Source organism: Pezoporus occidentalis, unplaced genomic scaffold (assembly GCF_034315485.1).
Source record: "Pezoporus occidentalis ecotype Australia unplaced genomic scaffold, CSIRO_AGI_Poc_V1 ctg74, whole genome shotgun sequence".
In the NCBI taxonomy this organism is placed as follows: domain Eukaryota; kingdom Metazoa; phylum Chordata; class Aves; order Psittaciformes; family Psittacidae; genus Pezoporus; species Pezoporus occidentalis.
This window is the reverse complement of record NW_026916093.1, coordinates 3438716-3462775: the sequence shown is the minus strand read 5'-3', so window position 1 is coordinate 3462775 and position 24060 is coordinate 3438716. Positions and strand designations below refer to the sequence as shown.

Sequence of the window (24060 nt, the reverse complement as noted above, 5' to 3'; positions counted from 1 at the left end):
CCTGTCTTTTTATTGAACTAAACATTGATAAAATAGGTTATTGTAGCACTCGAATTTTAATGTGGGGATGAAATGTCCTCTTATTCACAACTGAATAATGAATCATGAGTATAGTTCACCTACTGCTAATAATAATGATTTCAGCCATCACTACTGACTGCAGGACATCTAGATGAGGGTATTTTAATACTTTATATGTGTAAACTACACAGAAAACTCTCGTCCTTATCTTTCTTCTACTTGCTACAACCCCCTCATTGCTCATGGGATTTATGTGGTGGATGTAAGTCTTCAACTTGTGTTGACACTACAAGTGTTGAGTAGTTTAACTTGGAATACATTTATTTTAAATACGTACTTTAATCGATGGCCATTTTAAAACCAGACTTTTAATGACATTATTGTCTAGTATTTTAAAAAGAGGGTATAACTTGCAAATTGACTTAGTAGGTTGGTGGAGGAAGTAAACATATCATAGAATCATAGAATCCCACTGTGGAAGGGACCCCAAGGATTGTGTGGTCCAACCTTTCATGGCAAAGCAAGATTTGGCTGGATGAAAGGGTCTAGATCGCAAGTGTCCAATGTTAGGGAATCCACCACTATGCTGGGGAGACTTTTATAATGGCTGAGTGTTCTTGCTGTGAAAAATTTGTCTTGTGTCCAGTTGGAATCTCCCAAGAATTAATTTGTACGTATTACCCCGTGTCATTTCCATATGACTCCTTGTAAAAAAGGCAGTCTCCATCTTCTTCGTAGCCACCATTTACATACTGGAGTATGGTGATAAGGTCTTCCCTAAAACTTCTTTTCTCAAAGCTGAACAACCCTAGTTCTCTAACTCCTTTCTTACATGGCATGCTTCTCAGTCCTTCCTTTATGGCCCTTCTCTGGACCCACTCCAGCCTTTCCACATCTTTTTTTGAAGAGTGGGGACCAAAACTGAACACAGTATTTCAGGTGTGGCCTGACAAGCGCTGAGTAGAATATCTATACCAGAATACAGTAGCTAAAAACTGGAATGGTTTTCTGAACTCTATTTCCTTTAAAATATTTCATGTAATACATCATATGAAGTAGAAATTTAGGACTAATATCTTAGAGTGGTTGTGTCTGCATGTAATGAAATGTGGCAGTAAGAAGTTAAAAAACCCACTAAAAAGTAGTTCTCTCTAATGTGGAAAACCTGTTTGTCCTGTATCATATTAATCAGTCATAGCAAAGTATTCATTCCCAAAGGGAAAGGTGGCATACTTGGAAAGCCTAGAGGAATTGAAGATTGTCATTCAATTCAGATGAGCTTTAATAATATTCTGATGAGAAATTGGGTCGTAGACTCCTAAGATTCAGATTCAGGTTGCTACAGATATGTTTAATTAAAACTGAATCCCTTTAACCTTTCTTTAAGTATTCAAACAGGTTAAAGTCTGAAGCTAAATTTATGATTGTATTGTATTTAAATTGAATATCAGGATTGATTTTAATAATAATTTTTTCATGAAACTTTTTATAAGGAGAATTGTAATTGGACTATGTGAGGGTAAGATGGGAATTTTAAACAAGGAAACAAACATGGAACTTTAATGACAGCAGATCTTTAGGTTTTAAATTGAAATGTGATGGTATGTAATGTAAAAATAGTCAATTCATGCTTTGTATTTTAGTTCTTTTATAAGGAGATTCAATTTCTCAGTATTTTTGTGCCTCATTCTGCGACACTTTTAATGAATGGCATAGCTCCTAGTTATAGAATAATTGCTAGTATCACTGTGCATTCTGGAAGAAAAGTAGAATCCAGTACAAATCTGTACTTGGATTCAAGAATGAGAAACATCAATTCAGGAAAATCCCAATACTTTCAGAGTTCTTTAACGTCTTTAAAACTCCATAATTGGAGAGAAGAAAGTATTGTATCTGTTTGTGTTCTGGTATGATGCTTTACGCCATCTGAGAAGTGTTAAATGAACATCCAAAACCGTAAAGATTTGTCAGTTAGTACCTTTAGCATCTCGGTGAATCAAGTTTATGAGGCAATTAGCTGAATTTCTGATACTAGAGGCAGTATTAACAGTGTAGCTACCTTAAAATGTCTCAGTAGTAACACACTGAATATTTTACTTGCATGCTGTCTTGCTGAGGAACTTGGTGTCTACTGGCAATTTATTGCTAATTTAAAATCAACTATTCCAAAATAAGTCACTGAACTGCAACTTCTGAGGATAAACCACAGAATTTGTTTGGGAATTAGAATACTTCAAATTGTGTTTAGCTGTGCAGAGACTCAGTAGGTTATCTGTAAGCAATATTATAATTAAAACAGGAAAACCCCCAAACACGCAAAACCCCTCAACACTACTGGCTTTAAGACACTTGAAGGAGTAAAGTATGTACATGCTAATTTGGAGGTCAGTATTTAATACAATACTGTCATATTTGTGGTTTCTGGCCTTTAGTTCTCTTTTTTTCTTTTCTCTGTCTTCCTTTCCCTCCTTCCCAGCTAACAGTAGATCTAAAATATTGAGTACTCTGGAATGTCTGTTTTCTGCTTTCTTTTTCTTGCACTAGTGGGAAAGGCTTCAGCTGAAGGTAGAAGGATGGTGGGCTGGTTGGTTTTGGGAGGAGGTTTATTTATTATTTAAGCTCTGACAGGTTTCTTCACAGTGAAGAAAGGGGAATTTATGCCACCAGCCCTCATAATTTTGGTATCTGACAGCTGACTGGAAACTTTTCATAGTAGGAACTCTCCCTCCCCCAGACTTGACTCAAATTTGTACTGAAATGCAGTCTAGAGGCTAGTGTGATATGATACCAGACTTCTCGCTACTTTCTTCAAAGGTTTGTACAGACAAATACCTAGATTTCATGAGTAAGATCAGACAGTGCTATACTTCTGTGGCTGCAGACTAGTGAAGGCAGTAGGCTGAAGTATAAGCTGCTATTAATGTCCCGGGAGACTTCCAATCTGAGAAGTAATGGCATGTGTTCTTATGTCAGTGTTTGAGCTGTTTAGCCACTTTTTAAGTGGATTATGTTAACAACCCTGCTGTTGAGCTGTTGGCCAGGAGGAAGACATAATTGGCCACTCTGTAGAACAGTATAGTGTCATTAGAGAATCTCTCCGTTTGTGTCCCAAGCAAATGATATAAAGGTATTTTGTGAGGTAGTGGGAGTTTGATGCCTCTCCCCTTGTGTGAACTGCTATTTGTGTGGTATCTTTTTCTCAAGGAAGCTGTGTGAATCCTTGCTGGACTTCATTTTCTGGGCAGTTTTCAGTAGTTACAACATTTACACTGGAACATGTAAATGATCTGGTCATTATGCAAGGAGTATTCCTCCACTGTCTCCCCTGTAAGAAGCAAGAGGAGTGTTAATTTCTGATATGAAACTTTAAGATAGCCATGAGCTTCACAGCTGTACAGCTATAGATTTATCAATGTTAAAACAAAACTAGGCAGTGGAACAAGTCACTTAGTTTGATTAAGCTGAAAGTATTGCATTTGAATTGAGTTTTAATGTTAGGTGGTAGAATCCAAGCCATTATATCTTAAAAGTGAGTTCTAGATTAAAGCTCAATACGTGATTCTCTGGCATGCCAAGGGTGCATTTCCAAGCAACGAGTTCCCTTGTGCCTCATGTTTCTGAGGTAGGATGTTAGGGCCTGAACTTTCATATAGAAGCTTTTTTCTCTGTGTATGGCTTATGGGTTTTCTGTGATGGTGTCCTTGTTTCCAAAAACCTATTGGAGCTGATTACGCTAAAAACCTATTGAAGCTGAACTTCTTCTGCTGGTAATCTTATCAGCCTTTTTCTGTTTGTAGCTACTGACAAAGTTTTTGAAGTCCCTGTTCTCAAGCTGGAGATGCTTTATATTTTCAACTTATGAATAGTCTGCTATTCAGTGTTTGGCTGGTTGGGGATTGTTTTGGTTTGGTTGGGTTTGTGGTTTTTGTTAATTGTGGGGTTTTTTTCCAGTTTTTTTTTTTTGTCTTGCTTGTTTTCTGATTTTGGTTGGTTGGGTTTGTTTTTTTTTTTTCTGAAGGTTTTCTGGCTATCTTTTGCCAAAAACTCTGAAAACCAAGCAGTAAAACAAAAAGAAGCCTAAGCTGCTTCCTCCTTGAAGTCAGCCTTCAGTTGAAGAAGGCTTCTTCAGGGGAAGAAGGTGGAAAGAGCTGGTAGTAATTCACATAAGGAGGGCTTGACTATCATAAACAAGTTCCTTAAAGCAGTCTTCCTGCAACTCAGGATGTCTGTTACTTTTTCATCTTTCTTCTGTTTTCCCATTTTTGCCTGAATTTATTTCAGACGCCTCAGCTGTTTGCAATTTACATTCCCTGAAATGAAATAAATGTAGAATCATAGAAGAGTTTGAATTGGAAGGCGTCTTAAAGTCTCATCTAGTTGCAGTCCCCCTGGCCACAGGCAGGGACACCTTCCACTAGACCAGGTTGCTCAAAGCCCGATCCAACCTGGCCTTGAACACGAGATATTTCTACTGGCTTGTCTAGGATGTGAGGTTTTAAATCTACATTAAGCATTACTTTTCAGCCATTGATTTTTGTACCACCATGTGTTTGTGATATTAAAATCAGCAGTGTTTTTTGGGGAGGAGGATGTTTACTTTGATCAGAGGGGAAGTAGGAATAATTTAATCATGGTGAAATTGGAATTGGAGTATGGTTTCCTAGTGAAAGTCTTACACATTTTATTGAAACTCTCTTAAATGTGTATGGTGATATCAGATATCACAGTGTTTGTGTATGTTCTCACTGAAGTTTATTCTGGGAAAGATGTAACAGTGTTAATACCTTTGAATTGTACTTCGATATATTTTAAGATAAGTACTTAATAATTTTTCTTATACTGCAGATGGCTGGAATCCATTTTCTCATCCGTATAAGAAGATGGAATATGGGAAGTGGGAGTTAATCATTCCACCTGGACAAGATGGTTGTCCTCTTGTGCCCCATGGATCAAGGCTAAAGGTGTTGGTTTTAGACTTATTCTGTCAAATTCTTGTAACCCTTCTTACTCAGTTGTCCTGTTTTCTTTTAAATACTTTAATCACCTTTTAATTGTTCTAAGAAGCAGAATCAGTTTATCTGCTTGTGCAGATTGACCTCGGTGAGTGAAACCATTAACATCTAACTCTTTGTGATGCCTAAGAACAGGCAGAAGTTACTGAAATGTGGATGATCTTTAAAGGTCCCTTCTAACCTAAACCATTCTATGATTCTGTAATTTGTGTAATCGTAGTAATATATTTTCAGGGCTCCCATCAACTAAACTAGCATGCTATAAAAATCCTAATTTTTATGCTGAAAATCAGCTTAGGTAAACAGGAAATTTGCTGAAACAGAGATATGCATAATGCTCTGGAAATGCTTTCTTTTGATATGTATGAAATTATGGGTGAAACTTTGTAGTAATTGTTCAAGGATAAGAGAGCTGTGTTATAGACCAGGAAAGAAGACAGTTGTCTGCAACTCTTAACACAGTGATTATGCAGTAATGTATGAGACTGCAAGATGGTTACTTAATATTTTTTGTTTTTGAGGTGTAAATAGGTTAGATTTTTTGATTGTTGCTAAATTTACCTTTTGTATCTACAAAGCAACTGATCTCACCTACTGTAGGATATTCTCTGTTTAGCATAGAGATAAGAGGTGTGAATGATGAGGAGTAATGATAGTTATAAAGATAATAGCAAAGAGCAGATACTCTTAAACATGTTTGGAATAATTTAAGATGATTTTTTGTGCCTCTTGCTATATAAACACTGGTCATATCTCATAATTTTGAAGCACAGTTCTTATAGTACCTTTACCATTCATTTTCTTTGAAATATAAACTCCATAAAGCAAAGATTCATTGTGCATAATTTGTTCAGTATGCAGAGTTTTCAGCTACTGATCACTCTCGGTACTGATGCACTGGTAAGATGATTTGCTGTGGTTCTGTCGTTGCTCTGAGTCTTCTGAAAAGCCATCAGTCTCCTGCTGGCAGAGCAGAATGTGACTTTGTTTTCCTCTCTTTGACTTATTTTAGTATTTATTATTTAGGCTCTTTCACGCTTTAATTGTGCTTTTACGTGGTCAATTTGAAACAAAGATGTATGTAGTTGTCACTGCCAAACAGACTCATGAAGCTGGACTGTTCTGTTTGCCTGTGAGAGGTTTGCTTATTTATGTAAGTTCAAAGATTTAGAAACTTGATTCCAAGTGTAATGATCATTAATGATTTCATCCGTACGGAACTGCTCCCAAGCCTTTCTTCCCAAGGGCTTCCCAAGCCCTATAACTTCACTAATAAGCTTTCCTGACACTTTGGTTTGTTTCCATGGTGCTTACACAACTGAATCTAACACATTGCAATGTTTAGTTTCAATGTATTTAGATGGTATAACTAATATGGTGAGAACTCTCCAGTTTAAGGTAGATCTAAAATGGTTTATCTGTCACAAAACCTGGAATGAGGTTGCAGTATTCTCATGCAACCTATGCAACCTATTCTCATGCAGTATTCTCATGCTGGAGAGGGATGGTTCACTGGGGACTGTAGTGATGGGACAAGGGGTAATGGGTTAAAACTTAAACAGAGGAAGTTAAGATTGGATATAAGGAAGAAGTTCTTTACTGTAAGGGTGGTGAGGTACCGGAATGGGTTGCCCAGGGAAGTTGTGAATGCTCCATCCCTGGCAGTGTTCAAGGCCAGGTTGGACAGAGCCTTGGGTGACATGGTTTAGTGTGAGGTGTCCCTGCCATGGCAGGGGGGGGTTGGAACTGGATGACCTTAAGGTCCTTTCCAACCCTAACTATTCTATGATTCTATTCCATGTGGTAAGCATGTACATTACCCTCATGCTATGGCTGCTCATTTTTTCCTCTCTCATTCTACTAATGTGTTCAGAAAATTACTGCTTTTTAAGTTTTCCTCAACTGCATGGTTCTGGTGGTTCACAAATGTGTGTACTTTTTTGGCAACACAAGGATTTTGTGGCAGAGCATAGTTTTGTCAAGGTCCCTCTGGATGGCATTCCTTCCCTCCAGCGTATCAACTGAATCACACAGCTTGGTGTCATCGGCAAACTCGCCGAGGGCGCACTCAATCCCACTGTCCATGTCAGCGACAAAGATGTTGAACAAGACCGGTCCCAACACTGATCCCTGAGGGACACCACTCGTTACTGGTCTCCAGCTGGACATTGAGCCATTGACCACAACTCTTTGTGTGCGGCCATCCAGCCAGTTCTTTACCCACCGAGTCGTCCATCCATCAAATTGATGTCTCTCCAATTTAGAGACAAGGATGTCGTGTGGGACAGTGTCAAACACTGTGCACAAGTCCAGGTAGCTGACATCAACTGCTCTGTCCCTGTCCATCAGTTCGGTAGCCCCATCATAGAAGGCCACCAAATTGGTCAGGCAGGATTTCCCCTTAGTGAAGCCATGCTGGCTGTCACCAAGCACCTTGTTGTTTTTCATGTGCCTTAGCATGCCTTCCAGGAGAATCTGCTCCAAGATTTTGCCAGGCACAGAGGTGAGACTGACTGGTCTGTAGTTCCCTGGGTCATCCATTTTCCCCTTCGTGAAAATGGGGGTTATTTTTTCCCCTTTTCCAGTAGTCTGGAAATTCACCTGACCACCATAATTTTTCAAATACGATGGACTTTGTTCATGTAGAAGCTGAGAGTATTTAGTTGTCTGTAGATGGGAATCACTATGCAGATTGTAGACCTAACATTTAAATACAGAGGGGCTGTTGTCTGTAAGCACTAGACTAGGCAACAAAGTATTTCTTTTCAGTAGTGAAGGTAGTCCCCTTTTTGTTTTAATAAGGAATGATATGAAAATAACAGGTTTTAAAGCTGCTTTTTACCAATATTATTCTTAAATATGTAAGTTAAAATAGTCAACTTCAGACATTTATGCAGTGATTTGATTAATCTCCCTGGGGGAAAAAGTCTCCTCCAGAAGGCCCTTATCTTTATCTTCCATCTCCACTGTTTTCATCTTTAGCTCTATGCAAGTGAATGCCAAGTTCTGAAACGGTGACAGGGTCATTCCTTTTAAATAAGTAATTTCTAAGCCAGAATGGGAAATGGATGGAGTGTGTCTGGTGACACTAATTTAGATCAGGTCACAAAATACTTTTGTAGGAAAATGGATGAGGATCAGAGGTCAACCATTCGCCTGTTTTCAATAGTAGTGGACTGTCTACTACAGCTCTTCAGGCAGTCTTCTCATAAGTAAATACAAACATTGAAGAAAGTGAGTAATTAAAAAAGCTGCTATAGATCTTCTGATAACATTTCTCTGTGAAGGAATGGATGCTTATGACAGTTGAATGACTCCCTTGTGAATTATGACATCCATCTATAAGATGTTACCTGCTAGAACAGGGTATTTTATTTTTCTCCCATGGATCAGTTGGAGTTTAGAGTGAGTGAAGTGAAAAAATACAGTTGCTGCTATGACTGTGTAGTGTTTGGTTTTCTTTTTTCTGCCTAAACTTCTGGCAGATGTCCTAAACTGAGTACAGATTAAAAAACAAACACCAAAAAAAAACACACCCCAAACCAGACTTTGTGCTTTTAATGAATTAACTCACTTTACCCCTGTTTCATTATTCTAATGGGTGTAGTTATAATGATGGTTTCTTTAACTGTTAGCATGCTTGTCATTCTAACAGTGATGACAGTTGGGGGTGGGTGTCCTTCTCTCATGGTTGAAAATAACTGAATTCTTCCTTTATTGTCAGAGTATTCTTAATTAGATTTCCACAATATAGAACAAGGTTTTAGGGAAAATTAGCGTGGGTAGGCTTCTTCAGCAAGTCTTGTCATGTGCTGTCATGTGCATACAGGAGCAATGTTCCACTGTTCTTTTACTGTTTATTTAGAAATGAGTTTTACAACTGCTTAAAAATGCCTGCAAATTGAGTTTTCACTGAAGTCCATAACGTGCTAATTTTGAAATGGCATCAGTGGAGTTTAAGTGTGGAGACAGTATGGTAAAAATTGAGATCTTAGTGTCTGCACTGGGGACTTGTTTAATATTCTTGATAGGAATACGAGGGAACAATACAGGAAATGCAGATTAATCATGGTTAGAAACACCTAAAAGTACATTTTGTATCCATGGGGTGCTGGGAAGAGCAAAGTTAGTTATAAAGAATATTATTAAAACTTAATCCTTAGAGTTTTTACTACTCTATCCTGTGCTTCATAGTAGATCTGCATGCTCTGGTGGTAACTCGCAAACCCTGAAAAGGAATCAAATATGGTGAGCAGGTAGGTTAATTAGTGTCAGTGAACCACTGTTAGTAAAATTCATCAGGTGTAATTACTGTCACTGATGAAGTAGATGGTGTTGCAGCTGACCCTACTGATCAGGAAGTCCAGCAGCATAGTATCAGACTGGCTTTGAGTTCAGGTCTCATGCGCTTCAAGCAGTCTGCAGTCAAAACGTGAAGGTGTTTTTTAATGAGAATGCGAAAACCTGGGGAACTTTAATAATGGGATAATAGGATAGCAGTTAAGATTCTAGGTATAGAAGTGTTTCAGTGGCATAAGATGTAAATGGAATCATAAAATGCCTAGTTGGAGGGGAGCTCAAGGATCATCTGGTCCAGTCTTTCTTGGCAAAAGCCATAGGCTAGCCAAGATAGCCCAGCACCCTGTCCACTGAATTTTAAGTGTCCAGTGTTGGGGAATCCACCACTTCCTTGGGACATAATTCCTGTGACTGTTCTCAATATGAAATATGTTATGTGCAGTTAGACAACTTTTATAAAGGGAGCCCCAGGTACCACTAGCAGAGGAATAAAACTTTATTTCAATGGGAAGCTTCCTGAGGAAGTGTTCACTGGTTTCTTATATTAACAAATATAATCACTTTTAATATTTTTTTTTGTCTTCACCTTAGCTGGGGGTTAGGCAGTATCCTTGCTCATAGTCTGTTAACTTCCATGTCACTTAAATTTCATGTCTTAAAACAGTGTACTGGCTGGAAAGAAAAGTAAAAATCACCAGGTGTGCTAAGTTGAACAGGTAATGAAATAAGTGTTCTGCAGCATCATGGTAGGTAACCTGCGTGCAAGAAGAGCAGATGTGTCATTCCTGGCATTTTGAATTTTAGGGAACAGGACTTAAGTCATCTGGCATATACATTTCTAGGTAACGATGGTGCTGAGTAGGAAGTAAAGAACTAGTTAAATCTGTGGCAATACCCTTCATGTTTCATTGCTTGATTGTAAGCCATGACCCTTCAGCACATTACCATAGACTAATCTGGGTTACAGATTAGGTTGGCTAGTAGGAAGAATTGTTATTTTATTGGGAGGTAAATGGTCTCTTGACTTTGCCTGTCTGGATTTGTTAAACAATGTGCAACTACTTGTGGATTCATAGGAGAGGTTGTAGCAGCGATGAAGCATTGTAATGCAGTGGACTTTTGCTCTGGAGACCTTTTCTGCAGACTGAGCTCAGCACTTCAAAATATCCTCATTCAGCTACTTTGGCAGGCTTAGTTCTCTTGTGACTGCAAGATTGCACAAGTCTTTAGTAGACGGTTTTGCTATTTAAAGATACTTTCCTTTGAATTTATCCACACAGAAGACTACTGGCTTCAATTAATAGTTGGTGTCTGTTAAAGCAAAACGTGGGGAGTTTTTGGAGGAAAAGGGAGAGAGATTTTAAAGAAGGGGTCTTGAAAAGGAATTTGAAGTCTTAGAGTGCATATTAAATATATATGAGCATGGCTCTCTTTTTTTAGGGGAATTGTTTTGAAGATAGGCTCCCTTATTAGGTAAAGCCTCTGACACTCTTCGGTGTAACTTACTGGTATGTACTTTCTAATTTTCAGCTGTATGAGTCTGCAATGTTCAGAGAAGATTATAGGTCAAGGAGAAACTGGAAAATAAGCTTTGGATTTTTTCCACACCTTGGATGTCAAGTCTTGTCAGATAGTATCTGTACTGGCAACACAGCCAACATCAGAGCTAAGAAGGAATTCCCTGAGTCATTATGATAAAGCATTCAAGGGATGTTACTTTAGAATGTCACAGAGCAGTTAAGTTAATGACCCTAACAAGATACGGAGAGGGTCAAGTGAGCTCATCCATGGCAGATGACCTCAGGACATAAGGAGCACATACATGATGATTCTCTTCACTTTTTTTTATTCTAATATGTTAGATACTCTTGAGCTGTTGAGCAAGGAGAGTACAGAAGAGGGGGCTGTGGGCTACCCCCATTATAAGAAGACATTATAATGGAGTATGTTAAAGGAAGTGGAGGGTGTTGAGCATAATCTGCCTCATCCCCAAATGACGTTTCACTGTCAGTTTGCAACAGCTGTGAGTGGGAGCATCAAAAAGCAAGCATGCTATTCCATAGCTACCCAAGTGCAAGGTGCATTATGCAGCTGTTGTCCTTTATACAAACACTTAATAGTTGAGGATAAGTAATACTTAATGCTTGGTTGCCCCTATTACATACTTCAGCAGCTTCTTTTCTACTTGACATGGCTTGAAACAACTCTAATAAGTTACACTTATTGTGTGTAATGTGCTTGATTATTATGGTTGCTTTTCAAACCCTAAGCCTCTCAGTTATGTAATACATATATGAATGCTTTTCTATTATGCTTACAAATTTTTATAGTCCTTGAGCTACATCACTGTTATAGTAACTTGATTCTGGTTAAGTCACAATAAGGGGGAAAAGTATTCCTTGAACTCTGTATTTTAGATTCCTTTGACTTACTAATTTGACTTTTAAAACTTTGATCAAAACTTAGCTTCTAGACTGACAGAGAAGCTTGAATGCTATCCTGCAGCATTCAACCTGTGGTGGTTCCCTGTAGTAAAAATAAACTTGTTATCCCTCAATAATGCCACCTTTGTGCAGCTAACACTTATAAAGCCCATTGTTACTTCCTTTGGAAATTAATGCGCTTTTAGGGTAATTAATTGAAATGTTGTCTTTATACTTGTGCCTGTTGAAATCTACTAGGAATGTTTCTGTGTGGTATTGCTTTCATTTTTAACAACCCTCCTATGGTTTCCTGGATTTTAACAGTTTGATTTTACTATTGTATTTTTATCTCTATCTACATAGGTATGTATTTTTGTAATACTAGGCTACTGTCTCCGTTTTCTGATTTTTCTATTTTAATATTCAGATAGATATAATGGATAATATAGTATTTTCTATATTTTTATTAGTGTTTTCTGATTTATGTTAGTTTTCAAAGAGAAGCATGGGAATGGAAAATAGAGCAGAAGGTTTCCTTTTTAATCTGATATAGTAAAGTAGCTAAACACATTCTTAGGTTCTTCACTCCAATTGAAATGCATAATTCGCAAATGGAGCTATGTCTCCCTCTTTTGGAAGATTAAGGCATGACTTCATGCCTTTTGCTGCTTTTATATCTTGATTTTTATCTTTTATTATAGTTTATTTTCTTTCCCGAGGGGAAAGAAGGTGGAATTGTGAACAAATATTACGTGTCCCTAATAAGTTTAGAATCTAAAAGCTGATATTGTGATACATTTACAGCTAAATAATCTGCACAGCAAATAAACCCCTCTCCCAATGGTTTCTGAAGCACACAGATTCCTCCCTTTGTTAAACATATAAACCACCTGAGAAGTATTAGTGTGTCCAGTACCTCAATACTTTTTCAATATTTGATTTGAATGCTTGTCCCTTTAATAGAAATAGATTTCTTTGCCAGAAATTTGCTTGTAAGAAAAAAACAACCAAACAAACTCTACAACTTTGTCTCGGCTGACTTAATTTTGAGAGTAATCTGAATCTCTTGAAGAAATAGAAGATGGAGAAAGGGAGAGTTGGCATAATGTGACTCCAGTGTTCTGTTGCTTTTTCTTTCCAGTTAACCGGTTTGCAGTTTAGGAAGGAGAACAGTTTGGCAGAAGCAGCATACTGTCCATTATTTCAGAAACTTCTTTTCAAGGTTTATACTCAATTAGCTTGTTAGGAAATAAAACCAGTGACTGTAAGCACCTTAATAGATACGCTTGATTTCTTCTGGGTGTTTTGGAGCGGTAGTAATAGAGCATGGTAAAGTCTTTCAGTGGAAGGTAAGTACTGGAAAAATCACCTGTTTTCCATGCTTCACCCTGCACTGATTTAGGTGGAGGGTACTTCCTCCTGGCTATGGGAAGCTGAAGTTTGGAGCAATTTATGATCCCTTTTCCTCCTTGCTGCTTCTTCTGAGCTTTGTTAGGCGGGGCAGTGCAGTAGCAAGCAGAGTAAGGCACTAGTGAAGAAGCAGTGTTTGCTTCTTCATTCTTTACTTCCTATTTCTGAGGCTATTAAAGAGGGAAGTGTTTTGTCTGGTCTCTAAAAATCTGTCAGGTTGAATGAGACGATTCCAGAATAAAGCTCTTGTTTTGGGATAGAATAGCATTGGTTTTGTCAGGCTTTTGTATTTTCACCTAAATCTTTAATGCAAACTGTACCATGCAAAGAAGCCTGAATTCTGATCCTGGGTTCTGCAGCAGGTTGCATTATCTTACTGCAAAGTGTTCTGTTGCAGCAGAACAACATTACCTTTAGACTAGTGCTTCTCTTACAAGCCAGTATGACCTGTAGGAAGAGAATGGTAATAGTTGCAGTGTGGTTTCCTCTGTGTGAGTGGGGGAGACAGGGGTGGTGGGATTATATTTACTTTCATAAATGGGCTCATCTGTCAGTCATCTGCCAGTCATCTCTGGCAAAAGATCATCAGAACTGTGTTTTCTATCCTGGGTGCTAAACTGAGGTATGCTTTGTGGGAGAAAAGTACACAGCTGAGGTGTACAGGAAGAAAGATATTTTCAGCTGATAGTAAAACTTCTCAGTTTCTGTAGCAACTTGAGGTTGAGAAAATGGTGAATGGTTTAAGAAGAAACAGACGTGATCTTGCAGCAGGATTGTTTTGGTGACTTGAATGCAGGAACTGTCTTTGAAGCTGAGCTGCATTTAGGAAATCGAATCTAAGACCAGGTTTTCTTACAGCAGCAATGTGTCCTGAGTGAGCTTTGGACAGATTAATTGGTTCAGCTCCTTTTGTATTCTTGTACATCTGTAGTGCTTTCTCTGGGTTACCTTATATTTGCAAAAGTAAAAAGGTAAACTTTTCTTTGTCTACAGTGTATATTACACCAAAAACCATCTCAGTGTACCAGCAGTTGTTTTCCTTCCCTGTGCACTCCTACAGCTGAGGGGGGGGGAAACACTTTGATGTTTAATTTCTAATAAATTTCATGCAATGGAAAAAAAACCTGGTTTCAGTATTGCAACATCTCACATAAACTTCCTGGACTTGCTAAGGCCTAATCCTGCCATGCTGTTAGGTTTTGGGTTGACCTCTACTTTCAAATCAGATGCATGTTACTGAGATGAGGAGGTGTTTCCACCCATGTTCTTGTGGCTTTTACACTTGGATAATTGTGTTTCAGAAATGAATAACTATGAAGCTAATGAAATACTATAAATTGTAAAATATTGAAATAATAACTTATTGCCCTTATAGAAATAACAAGTCACTGACATTTCCACGTTTTTATTAAAGCTAGTCCACTCTCTCATTATGTTAGCTATTGTTGGTTTGATGGCCAATTTAATTTCATCGTTGTATTAAAAGCCACGTACACCAACAATCATTCCAAGTGCTTTCAAGCTATTAAAGTAATGAAATAATAATACAGTGTTTCAGACCAGTTCATTGGTTTGCTCATATTCGTCAGCTATCTAGTTATCTCCTCCTCATTTTCCTTTTCCCAACCCAAATATAAATGACAAACCACTATGTGACAAATGTCCTAAACTGCAAAAATACCAGTCTTAATTTTTTATTCTTAAAAAAAAAGTCCTGCAGATGCTAGTTTTAAATGAAAATAAAAAAAAAGGAACTATCAAGACAGCATGGCTTCTTTTTGTAATTCTTATTTCTGACCCTGCATCATCATCATCAGTGGAAATAGACCAGACAACTTACAGGAAGACATCATAATTGAATTCAGTGCTCATGCATGGAATTACAGTCTGCTTTAGATGCAGGAATTGAAAGCTAAAAGAGTGGATGCTGAGCAGAGAAACTGTCTGATCTTATATGTAACCGTCATTTGAATTTTTCTTCCACACTGTTCTGAAGATCCGTGTATGTCTGCAGTAGAAAATGAGGTAACCAAATGGAGGTGATGGGAAGAAGAGATGAAAGTAGGCAGACACAAAAAGAAAGGGGATGTTAATAAACATATGAATTTCAACTGTGATATTTTGTGGCCTGTTATTGCTCAGTTTCATCTGTCATAACAATAGCACAACCATCTTAAGCCCTGTTTTACACATGGGTTTGCACTTTGGCCACAAATACAAATTTAAACAAACTTTTACAGTTGTGTAGACTTGCAAAACTTTCAGACTTTTGATTGGTATAGATAACTTATAGTGTGGCTTCTGTCTATAAAAGGCCAAGAAAATTCATTGAGTCACAGTAGGTTGGAAGTTGCCTGAATATAAGTCCCAAGTTTTCCTTTAAATGCCCTGAGGCATCTAGAAGAAGTTGGCAGGTGTGCTGTAGATGACATGGAAGACCCATGCTGTTTTGGAAGGTCAGAAGAGTAGGATACCCAAGAGCCTCAAAAATTGAGGCCTCTGAATCTCGCTTGTCCTGTATTGGAAGAACCATTAAATTAAATTAAACCTGTTTCAGCTTCTGAATTGTTTCAGTGTCTTATTGCCTTTTCTGTATGACACTACACTGCCCTCAGAATGATGGTTGCTCCTTAAATCTTATAAATGGCTTTTGAGAGTTTTAAGCATCATCAAAACAGACCCATAAACACTGTACTTGTTTTTATCCTACAGCTTACTCCCCATTTCATAATTTCCCTTTATTCTAGTGAGAGAGACGTGGAATATATTGTCACTTGATACCAGTGTTTTGCAAGTTTTATGTCCTGCTTTGTCTTCCAGCAGTCCAGCACTTTGAAAATTGGAATGCACTTTTGCACACCAGCTTTTACATGCCTTCAAAGCCAGCCATTGTTGGCTATGTGTTTGCTCTTATCACAGCCACATATTTCGGTTTTCTAGTGATTTCTTTTCAGATCTCAAAATTCCTAATTCGAAACTAATCACTTCAGCAGCATTGATGCCTTAAACCTTGGGTTACCCAGACATGTTTTCACAGTGTTGGGTGTACTCATCTTTGAAATCCACTCACTAATTACAGCTGTTTTGGATGCTAAACTTCAAGTGTGCTTCAGGTAGGAATCTTGAAAATACACCCAACATCCCTATAATGTAAAATGTAGACAAGAGACGTTTCTTACCTTTACATGTAAAAGACAAGCAGCTTGGGTTAAGCTCTTCACTTTGTATTGTTTTACAATAGTACTTACATGAATTGTGTATCTGTGCCATGTCCATTTTTAGAGTAAGTTTTGATGCCAGATTTTGAAGGATGTTTTCATTCTGTCTTTGGCACTTGCTTATTTGCATGTGAGCATTTACTTAGCATAGTGGTTCTTCACTTGGAAGAGAGAATCATGTGACATTCAAAGCTCATCAGTCGTTTTGAGGTTTAATGGACATCATGATTTTATATATGTTCTTTAGAGAAGATTAAGTAGAATAATGTAAACTCTTCTATAAAATGTTAATGAACTAAGTGCTCTTAGTCTGTGCATCATAAGTTTTAAGAATTTGAAATGAGTGGAGAAAAAAAAGGCAAATTTGGAGCAAAAGTACAGTATCTGCTAGATAGACTTAGGTGCTTTGTCAAAAGGGCTATGTAATGACTATACTGAGTACTCTTTATGCATATATAACCTGTAGCAGCAGGTGCACAGTACACATTGCAGCTACTTTTTATATCTGAACACTTCAGAGAAAGGACCACAAGTAATAGTCTGGGGTTAATGGAGCAAGAGTTGTTTACCTTTCTTTCAGTTTTAGGTTTGTGCTTTATGTTACTGCTTTTATTACAGCTTTTATTTATTTGCAATTACTTCAAGAAATGTCAAAGCGAAAACAAGAATGAAAGCTCTTGGACCACTTCCATTATTTATTTTTGTCAGCTGTGGGCTGAATTGCTATTTTTTGGGGTGCCATTCAACTTTTAGCAGGTTTTCTTCTTTTTTTTGCTCATGCCTCAGCTAAGCATGATGGTGTGGGAGTTCTCTCTCAAGGAACATTAGAAAATACTATCTGAAGTCTTTCTGCTAGTAACTTACCTTTTTACAATATCAGGAGAGAGGAATAAGTTGGCTGATTATAGATCTCGATAGTAAGGAAAGATTCAGTAAATGGGATTCACATACAATTAAGAAAAGGTTTTAGAAAGCATAATAAATGAGAATTTGAAATTGTGAGGGATCGCTTGATAGAGGTCTTAAGGAAACTGTTAATTATGCTCATGTAAACCGGAGAAGAACAGGATTCAACTTCACCAGAATTAGTGTAATAATGATACAAATTTAGATTAAGTACCTTATATTTCTTAAAATGTGTATCCCCTCATAAGCCTCTGCAGTATAAATTGCACTAGAATGTTAGTAAAAGAGGAATGGTGACTTGGGTATCTAGGTATGATTATGATATGCAATAATTACCTTATTTGTGCAATGGGTAAATTGGGACAAATTAATAGAACAAGTAATAGCACTATCAGGAGTGTGATATCAGAAAGAAGAGATAAATATTATTATTTTAAGAGTAACTTGCAAATTGTAAATGCTGTCAGCCAGGAGTATCTTCATAATGTTTATGTAATTTGCAGAAATACCCTTTTGGCCAGCTTTGTTAACATAGTGAACAGAATAAATTTTTCATGCAGTTGTACAGTGTTCTAAACAACTTTTTCTCCACTTTTACTAATTAGGTGGTCTGTATTTGTTTTATATATTCTTAGTCCTCTTCTATTATAACCAGTTTTGAGTTGTTAGAGTTATAGTAATATGTACTGAGGGACAGAGCAGTCATACTTCCTTGCGTTACCAACTTCCATTAAACCACTGCATATACATATTTTTATCTTGCATTGTGTGGTTGGGTTAAGGATACAGATAATGAATCAAAATAAAGGAAACCACTTGCCACAGGTGAAAAGACAATTTATTGATAATGGTCTCTTTCTAGAGTAAGTGTTAGGAACGGAGAGCAAAGAAAAGTCACCTTGTTAATAAAAAAGGGGGGGGGGGGGAAGCTTAAATCTGCCCCTTTTCATGTGAAGCTATTCATACATATATATATATATCTCTTCCCCAAACCCCCGACAACCAAACCTGAAAAACAGCCATCAGCTTCTTAACAAAAGGGGAATGAAGAATTTCAGGACTTTACTTGCTTGTACATTTCTTGGGTTTAAATTTGCTAACTTTCTGTGGTTTATGTTAATGACAGCCAAAACACTGGGCAGAACCAGTGTGATGCTGTTCCTTTCACACCGAGGAAGTGGGGAGGTGCAGTGTAGGGAGTTAAGTGAGATGGAGCAGGTTTCTTTCTGCATGTCAACAAGAAAGGACTAACAATGACTGGCTTCATACAATTACTGCATCACTTATAATAGGAGGAATACTGATAATGATTAAGTCACCTTCAAATGTTGGGCAACCTGCATTAGCATGGCATCAGACAGAGGCCTGGTAGATTTTCCCATGGCGTACACGTGTGACAGAACATGTTCACATGGGAATTTCTTACTGGAGTTTTAAGACAAAGGCAAGGCCATATGGGTGATGTAGTTGCTGGTACCAAGGGGGAGCTGCTGCCAGGTCCCTCTGTTATGGCTGAGGTTGTCCTGCACCCAAGGGATATGTGCAGCACAGCATGGACCTGTTGTCACCAGCTTCTAAATGTGCAGCGCTCTCACAGTCAGCAGCACAACCTTTTCCAGCCCTTGATTCTCAGCCCTTTCCCAGAGGTATTTTACAAGTTACAGAATGCATTAATTACTCAGTAGAGCAGCAGCTCCTCAAATACAATGTCTTCTGCAGGGTCCCCATACAACATTAACCTAGAAATTGTTTCAGTTTTCCTCTTGTACAAAGTTACAATATTCCAAAAGTGCTCCTAGGTTTTTGTTTGCTCACTCTTTCTGGTGAAGTTTTATGAGGTTTTTGAAGGAATTGAAAGGAATGGTCCTTGTTAATCTCTCATTATAAAATAGAGAAAACCAAATATGGAAAATAGAACAGCTAACACTATTTTGTCATTAGAACAATGAAGGCATCCAGAGGATCAGGAAGGCAGCAAAACGAAACCCAGCAATTTAAATTTTACTCTCTTCCTTCTTCTTGACCTGAAAAGTGTCCTGTGCTTTTTGTGTTGATCTGCAGTTCTGGTTGATGTGATATTGGTTAAGACTCATAGAAAAGAAGAGGGAATTAAGATACTAAAATTGGTTTACCTGGATTGTTTGCCAAGTAAACAAATCACAGTTCTTATCTTGATGGCATTACACTGTCTATATGGTGCCATATATCTATTTAGATTTATAAGAACTTGGCAGGGAAATAGCAATGACTGCCTAAATTAGGGAACCTAAAAGTAATCCATTTGAGAAGGCTGTTTCTCACATTACTTATGTGAAGCTTATATATATCATCACTTTTCACCTCATGCTCATGAACATCACTCTTGTGTCTGATATGCCTGATTTGCCATCCCTTTGCAAATCATCTGTGAACAGCGTCATTCTTTATTGACTTGAATTGTATTGTATATTTGTGTGTTCTTTAAATTAAATTTCTCTGTACTTTTTCATTCTCTGCTATAGTTTACAAAGGAAGTTTTATATGAATTATGTGTGACTGCATGCATATGTTTGGGTTGTTCTATAGGTGGTGATTCGCGCTCAAAATGGTGATCTCCTTTATCGTATTTCACCTTGGGCAAGATACGTAGTGCGTGATGAAGACAAAGTGAATTACGATTGGGTGCACTGGAATCCACCACAGTCATATATAGTAAGGCTCAATTATTATTTTCAAAAGATGTATAAAACAGTGTATCCTGTCACCTTTGTATCCTTGCCTGGAATAAAAAAGAGTTGTTCCATAAAAAGAAGGTAGCAAACTAATTAAAATAGCTACCTGAGAAGTGAATGGTTGTTGTTCATGCCTTTGACAGAATGAAGTTACTTTAATGAAGGATATTTTGAAGCTACTCTTTCAGTCTTCTGTAGAGTATATAATAAAAATTGTTACCCATTGAAGTGGTTTTTTAAACTTAGCTTTCCATATACTAGGCAAGCTCAATAAGTATTCCAAGACTAGGTGGCCCTTCCTGGTCCAGAGGAGAGCAGGGAATTACTAGAATTGGGTTTGAATTAGTTGCAAATACAAAGTTCAGTACTGCAATAGTAAGTCAATGTTGTATGAAGTCAGGAAAAACTTTCAAAAGTAAGGTGCTCATATTCCAGTCAAATCCTAGTTTCTTCTTATTGGGAAAATCCATTTATTGATTTTTAAAAACTGTCTTAATTCTCATGGACTGCTATAAAGCTGAAACTCTTCACATGATATATGAAAAATATCCTAGGAGAACATTCAGAAACTGTAGACTGCCTACTTTTTTGGTGTTTTTTTCTAAAAAGTGGTATTCAGTGCTCTGTATTAGAGGTGCTGTAGCATCCATTTTGAGTTAAATTTTAGAACCTACCTCAAATTATGAAGCATCTGCTTGACAAAGAAAGGGTAACACACATGGAAAAGCTCTTAAAATCATGATTGCAGTAACTTTCTTATTTAAGTGTATAGTTCATATGACTTAATGACCTACCCTGTATCTATGATGCTCTGTGACACCTGGATCCTCTGTAAGAGAAGAAATGGCAAGGTAATGGGAGATGCAGTGATCTGTAATGGCCTAGAGTGAAAAGGAGGCAAAGACATTTAGGGTGCAGACAATGCCTTACTGAGATAAGTCAGAAAAAACATTGAAGTCTTTTTAATAATAGGAGAGGTGCGCAGTTGATGTAAACTACAGGGAACAAAACCAGAACTTCTTGCTCTTCACATTGTCCTTTTAGTTTCTGTTCCATGTATATGTGTGTTTTTACCGGTTTTGCTCTAACTTTTCAAAATCAAGTGTAAGCTCTTGTTCAAGTGTAAGGAGGAGGTTTTGTGATGAACTTCAGTGGCCTTTGTATTCTTTAAATATTTTTCACCCATTTAGAAATAGTGTGTAGTCACCTACAGACTTTGGGTATGGTCTTGTTTTGTTTTATTTTTCATCCCAAGTAATTGGAACAGAGATGTTTTAGTGCTGTGGAACTGTTTTCTTTAGGGCTAAAATATTTATAAGTTTTATTTGAAAAAGGCAGAGCAACTCTGAGTACCTGCAGAAAGCAAGTATGCTTGAAAAATAACCTATCTGCCTGTTGTTGACTTGTATTTTCAAACAAGCTTCACAGTTATTCAGAAGCACTTTAGCACAATGAGTGCTCTAACTTTGTATACCTCAGTGTAATTTAAGAAGGGTAGAAGAAAAGTATTGAGTCATGAATGTCCAGTTTCTTGTTCGTGAAGAATTTTAATTTGAACTAGACACTTACTTTAACAGTTGAGAATGTGTAATTATTTGTAATGTTTGTGCTCTTAGAAGAAAAAGAAAACAAACCTAAAATTGTTTTTCATCTCATGCAAATTATGATTGTGACAACACTTCCAAGCTGTTCCTAACAACAACTGTTTTCTTTTGCCTTATAGCATAAGCATCCTTCCCCCAAGAGATTAAAAAGCCTAAGAATCTATGAATCTCATGTGGGGATTGCTTCCCCAGAAGGGAAAGTAGCTTCTTATAAAAATTTCACATACAATGTACTACCTAGGATAAAGGATCTTGGTAAGTAATAGCAGACAACGTCCTTTTTATTTTTATTAGAAAATGTATTTGTCAAATGTCTATAGGTTTTTTGCGTTTTCAGATTACATGCTATTGTTGTGGATTAAACCCAGTCAGGCAACTCGTTCACTCACTCCTCCCCTTCTTTCCCTCCCCCTGCTCTCGGAGGGACGGAGAGGAGAATCGAAAAGAATGCAACTCTCACAGGTTGAGATAAAAACAGTTTAGTAACTAAGGTATAACACAAATCACTGCTGCTACCACCAATAATAACAATGATAAAGGAAATAACAAGGGAAGACAATACAACACCTCACCACCAGCCGACCGATAACTTGCCCCCCCCAGCCCGACCAAGCACCGACCCATACCTCCTCCAACCCTGCAGTCTCCCAGCCCTTCTGGGTAACTCCCAGTTACATCCTGGGCATGATGTGCTGTGGTATGGAATACCTCTTTGGCTAGCTGGGGTCAGGTGTCCTGTCTCTGCTTCCTCCCGGCTTCCCCTCCTCCCTGGCAAAGCATGAGGCTCACAAAGTCCTTGGCCAAACCAAACCATCATTGTTATCAGCTCTGTTCCTGAGCCAAAAGTCAAAACACTGCACTGCACCAGCTACCAAGAAAGAGAAAAATGACTGCTACTGCTGAACCCAGGACAACTATACAAACAGATGTTTAAGGCAGCAAAAATTAAAAGCAAGTGAAATGTACAGAGAATAAACAAAGACAGAAATAGGGTATGTGAATCTAAACCCATTACACAGTTTAAGTAAAATATGATTGCGAAAGGCTTGATAAATATTTCAGGGCAGTTTGCTTTTGGCATGGTTTACTTTCAGCTTGAAAAAGGACCCATTTTTTTGGAGACAGTCTTCAGAAAATCCTGTGTTCTTAATTGGTTCTACTAATGTAAATCTTGATTCTAAGGAAAGACAAAGAACTATTCAGATAGAAAGGACTATCCTTTCTGTTGGCTAGAATGAGTGTGCTGGATTTTTTTATCCCTGAACAGCTGCTATGAAACATCAGAACACAGAAACTTTAAATGTGACAAATCCTCTTTTCTAAAAGAACTTCCAGTATATTGGAGGGGGTGTGTGAACCAGCTGGGATGATTATGTCAGGAAGCATAGGAAAGCTGTTTACCTCGATTTCTAATTGGTGATTATTTTTTTCCTGTGGTGTTTTTGCACTGTTTCTGTAATGGACAATATTAGAACTTGCTGTGACGAAATATGCTTTGATACACTCAACTATAAAATAATTGTGACGTCCATAGCTGAGACCTCTGTGGGATGGTAGTTGTGCTTATGTGTAGAATTACTTATTTCTTTACTAGAGTTCCTGAAGAAATCATACCTTTTTCTTGCAGGTTTACATGTTGAGTCAGTGTCTCACAAAATGTGTCTTTCCCTTTCAATAAAGTTGAGCTTGCAGGTGAGATGTAGTTTGCGTGTCTGGAAGCCCTCAACAAAAAGTAGATCTGGATTCCATGTTATGTACCTGTGACCTCTCCCTTACTGCTGAAGAATTTCAGTGGTTCCAGGAGGTTAATAGGTTTAACAGAATTATGAAAGCTTTCTGCTTTATGGGCAGATTTTTCTCTGGGAAGGAGAAATGACATGAAAGGCTGACACACCACTAAAATAAAAGCAGTATCAAATTTAGGTAGGGCGTACAGAGATGATAGATAACATTAATTCTTATTTACATGATGTAAACACTAAGTTTTGGGTGTTTGTGTTTTTAAGATTCTTTTTTGGAATGTTTTACTGGTTAATTCAAGCTTAAAGAGATCAGTATTTAAAACTGATATTAGTTGGTAGAAATATGTGCATGACAAATAGCAAAATAAATAGCAAGCAAATCAAATGAGATTAATTTGATGCTATGTTGCTGTTTATAAAAATGCTGTAAATAACAGTAAGTGCAATGAGCCTGAATTATAAAATAGCAATGAATTTGACACATTGCTGAACTCATGCCAACTGTCTGCTAAGAACTCTTCTGTAGCTGTGAAATTGAAAACCAAAACCAGTAACAATAAAAAAAAACCCCACTGGTATCTTGTCTGAACTAAAGACTGAAGATTTTGGTGAAACTAAAAAAAGAGGAGTGGTGGTGGTGGGAGTTTCAACAGAGACTGTAGATTAAACCTGAAGTTTATCTTTTGCTGATAGTCCTTGCTTGCTAGCTGTCAG

General features: G+C 37.6%; 1 protein-coding gene across 1 annotated transcript in view; it reads left to right on the top strand.

Annotated features, from left to right (window-relative positions):
* Positions 1-24060, top strand: part of GBE1 (1,4-alpha-glucan branching enzyme 1) — a 148324-nt gene that overhangs the window by 33740 nt on the left and 90524 nt on the right. The window contains exons 3-5 of the mRNA XM_062601996.1: positions 4867-4982; positions 19855-19980; positions 21724-21859. Of these exons, the coding sequence (XP_062457980.1) occupies positions 4867-4982; positions 19855-19980; positions 21724-21859 (378 nt within the window). The remainder of the gene's footprint in view (positions 1-4866; positions 4983-19854; positions 19981-21723; positions 21860-24060) is intronic.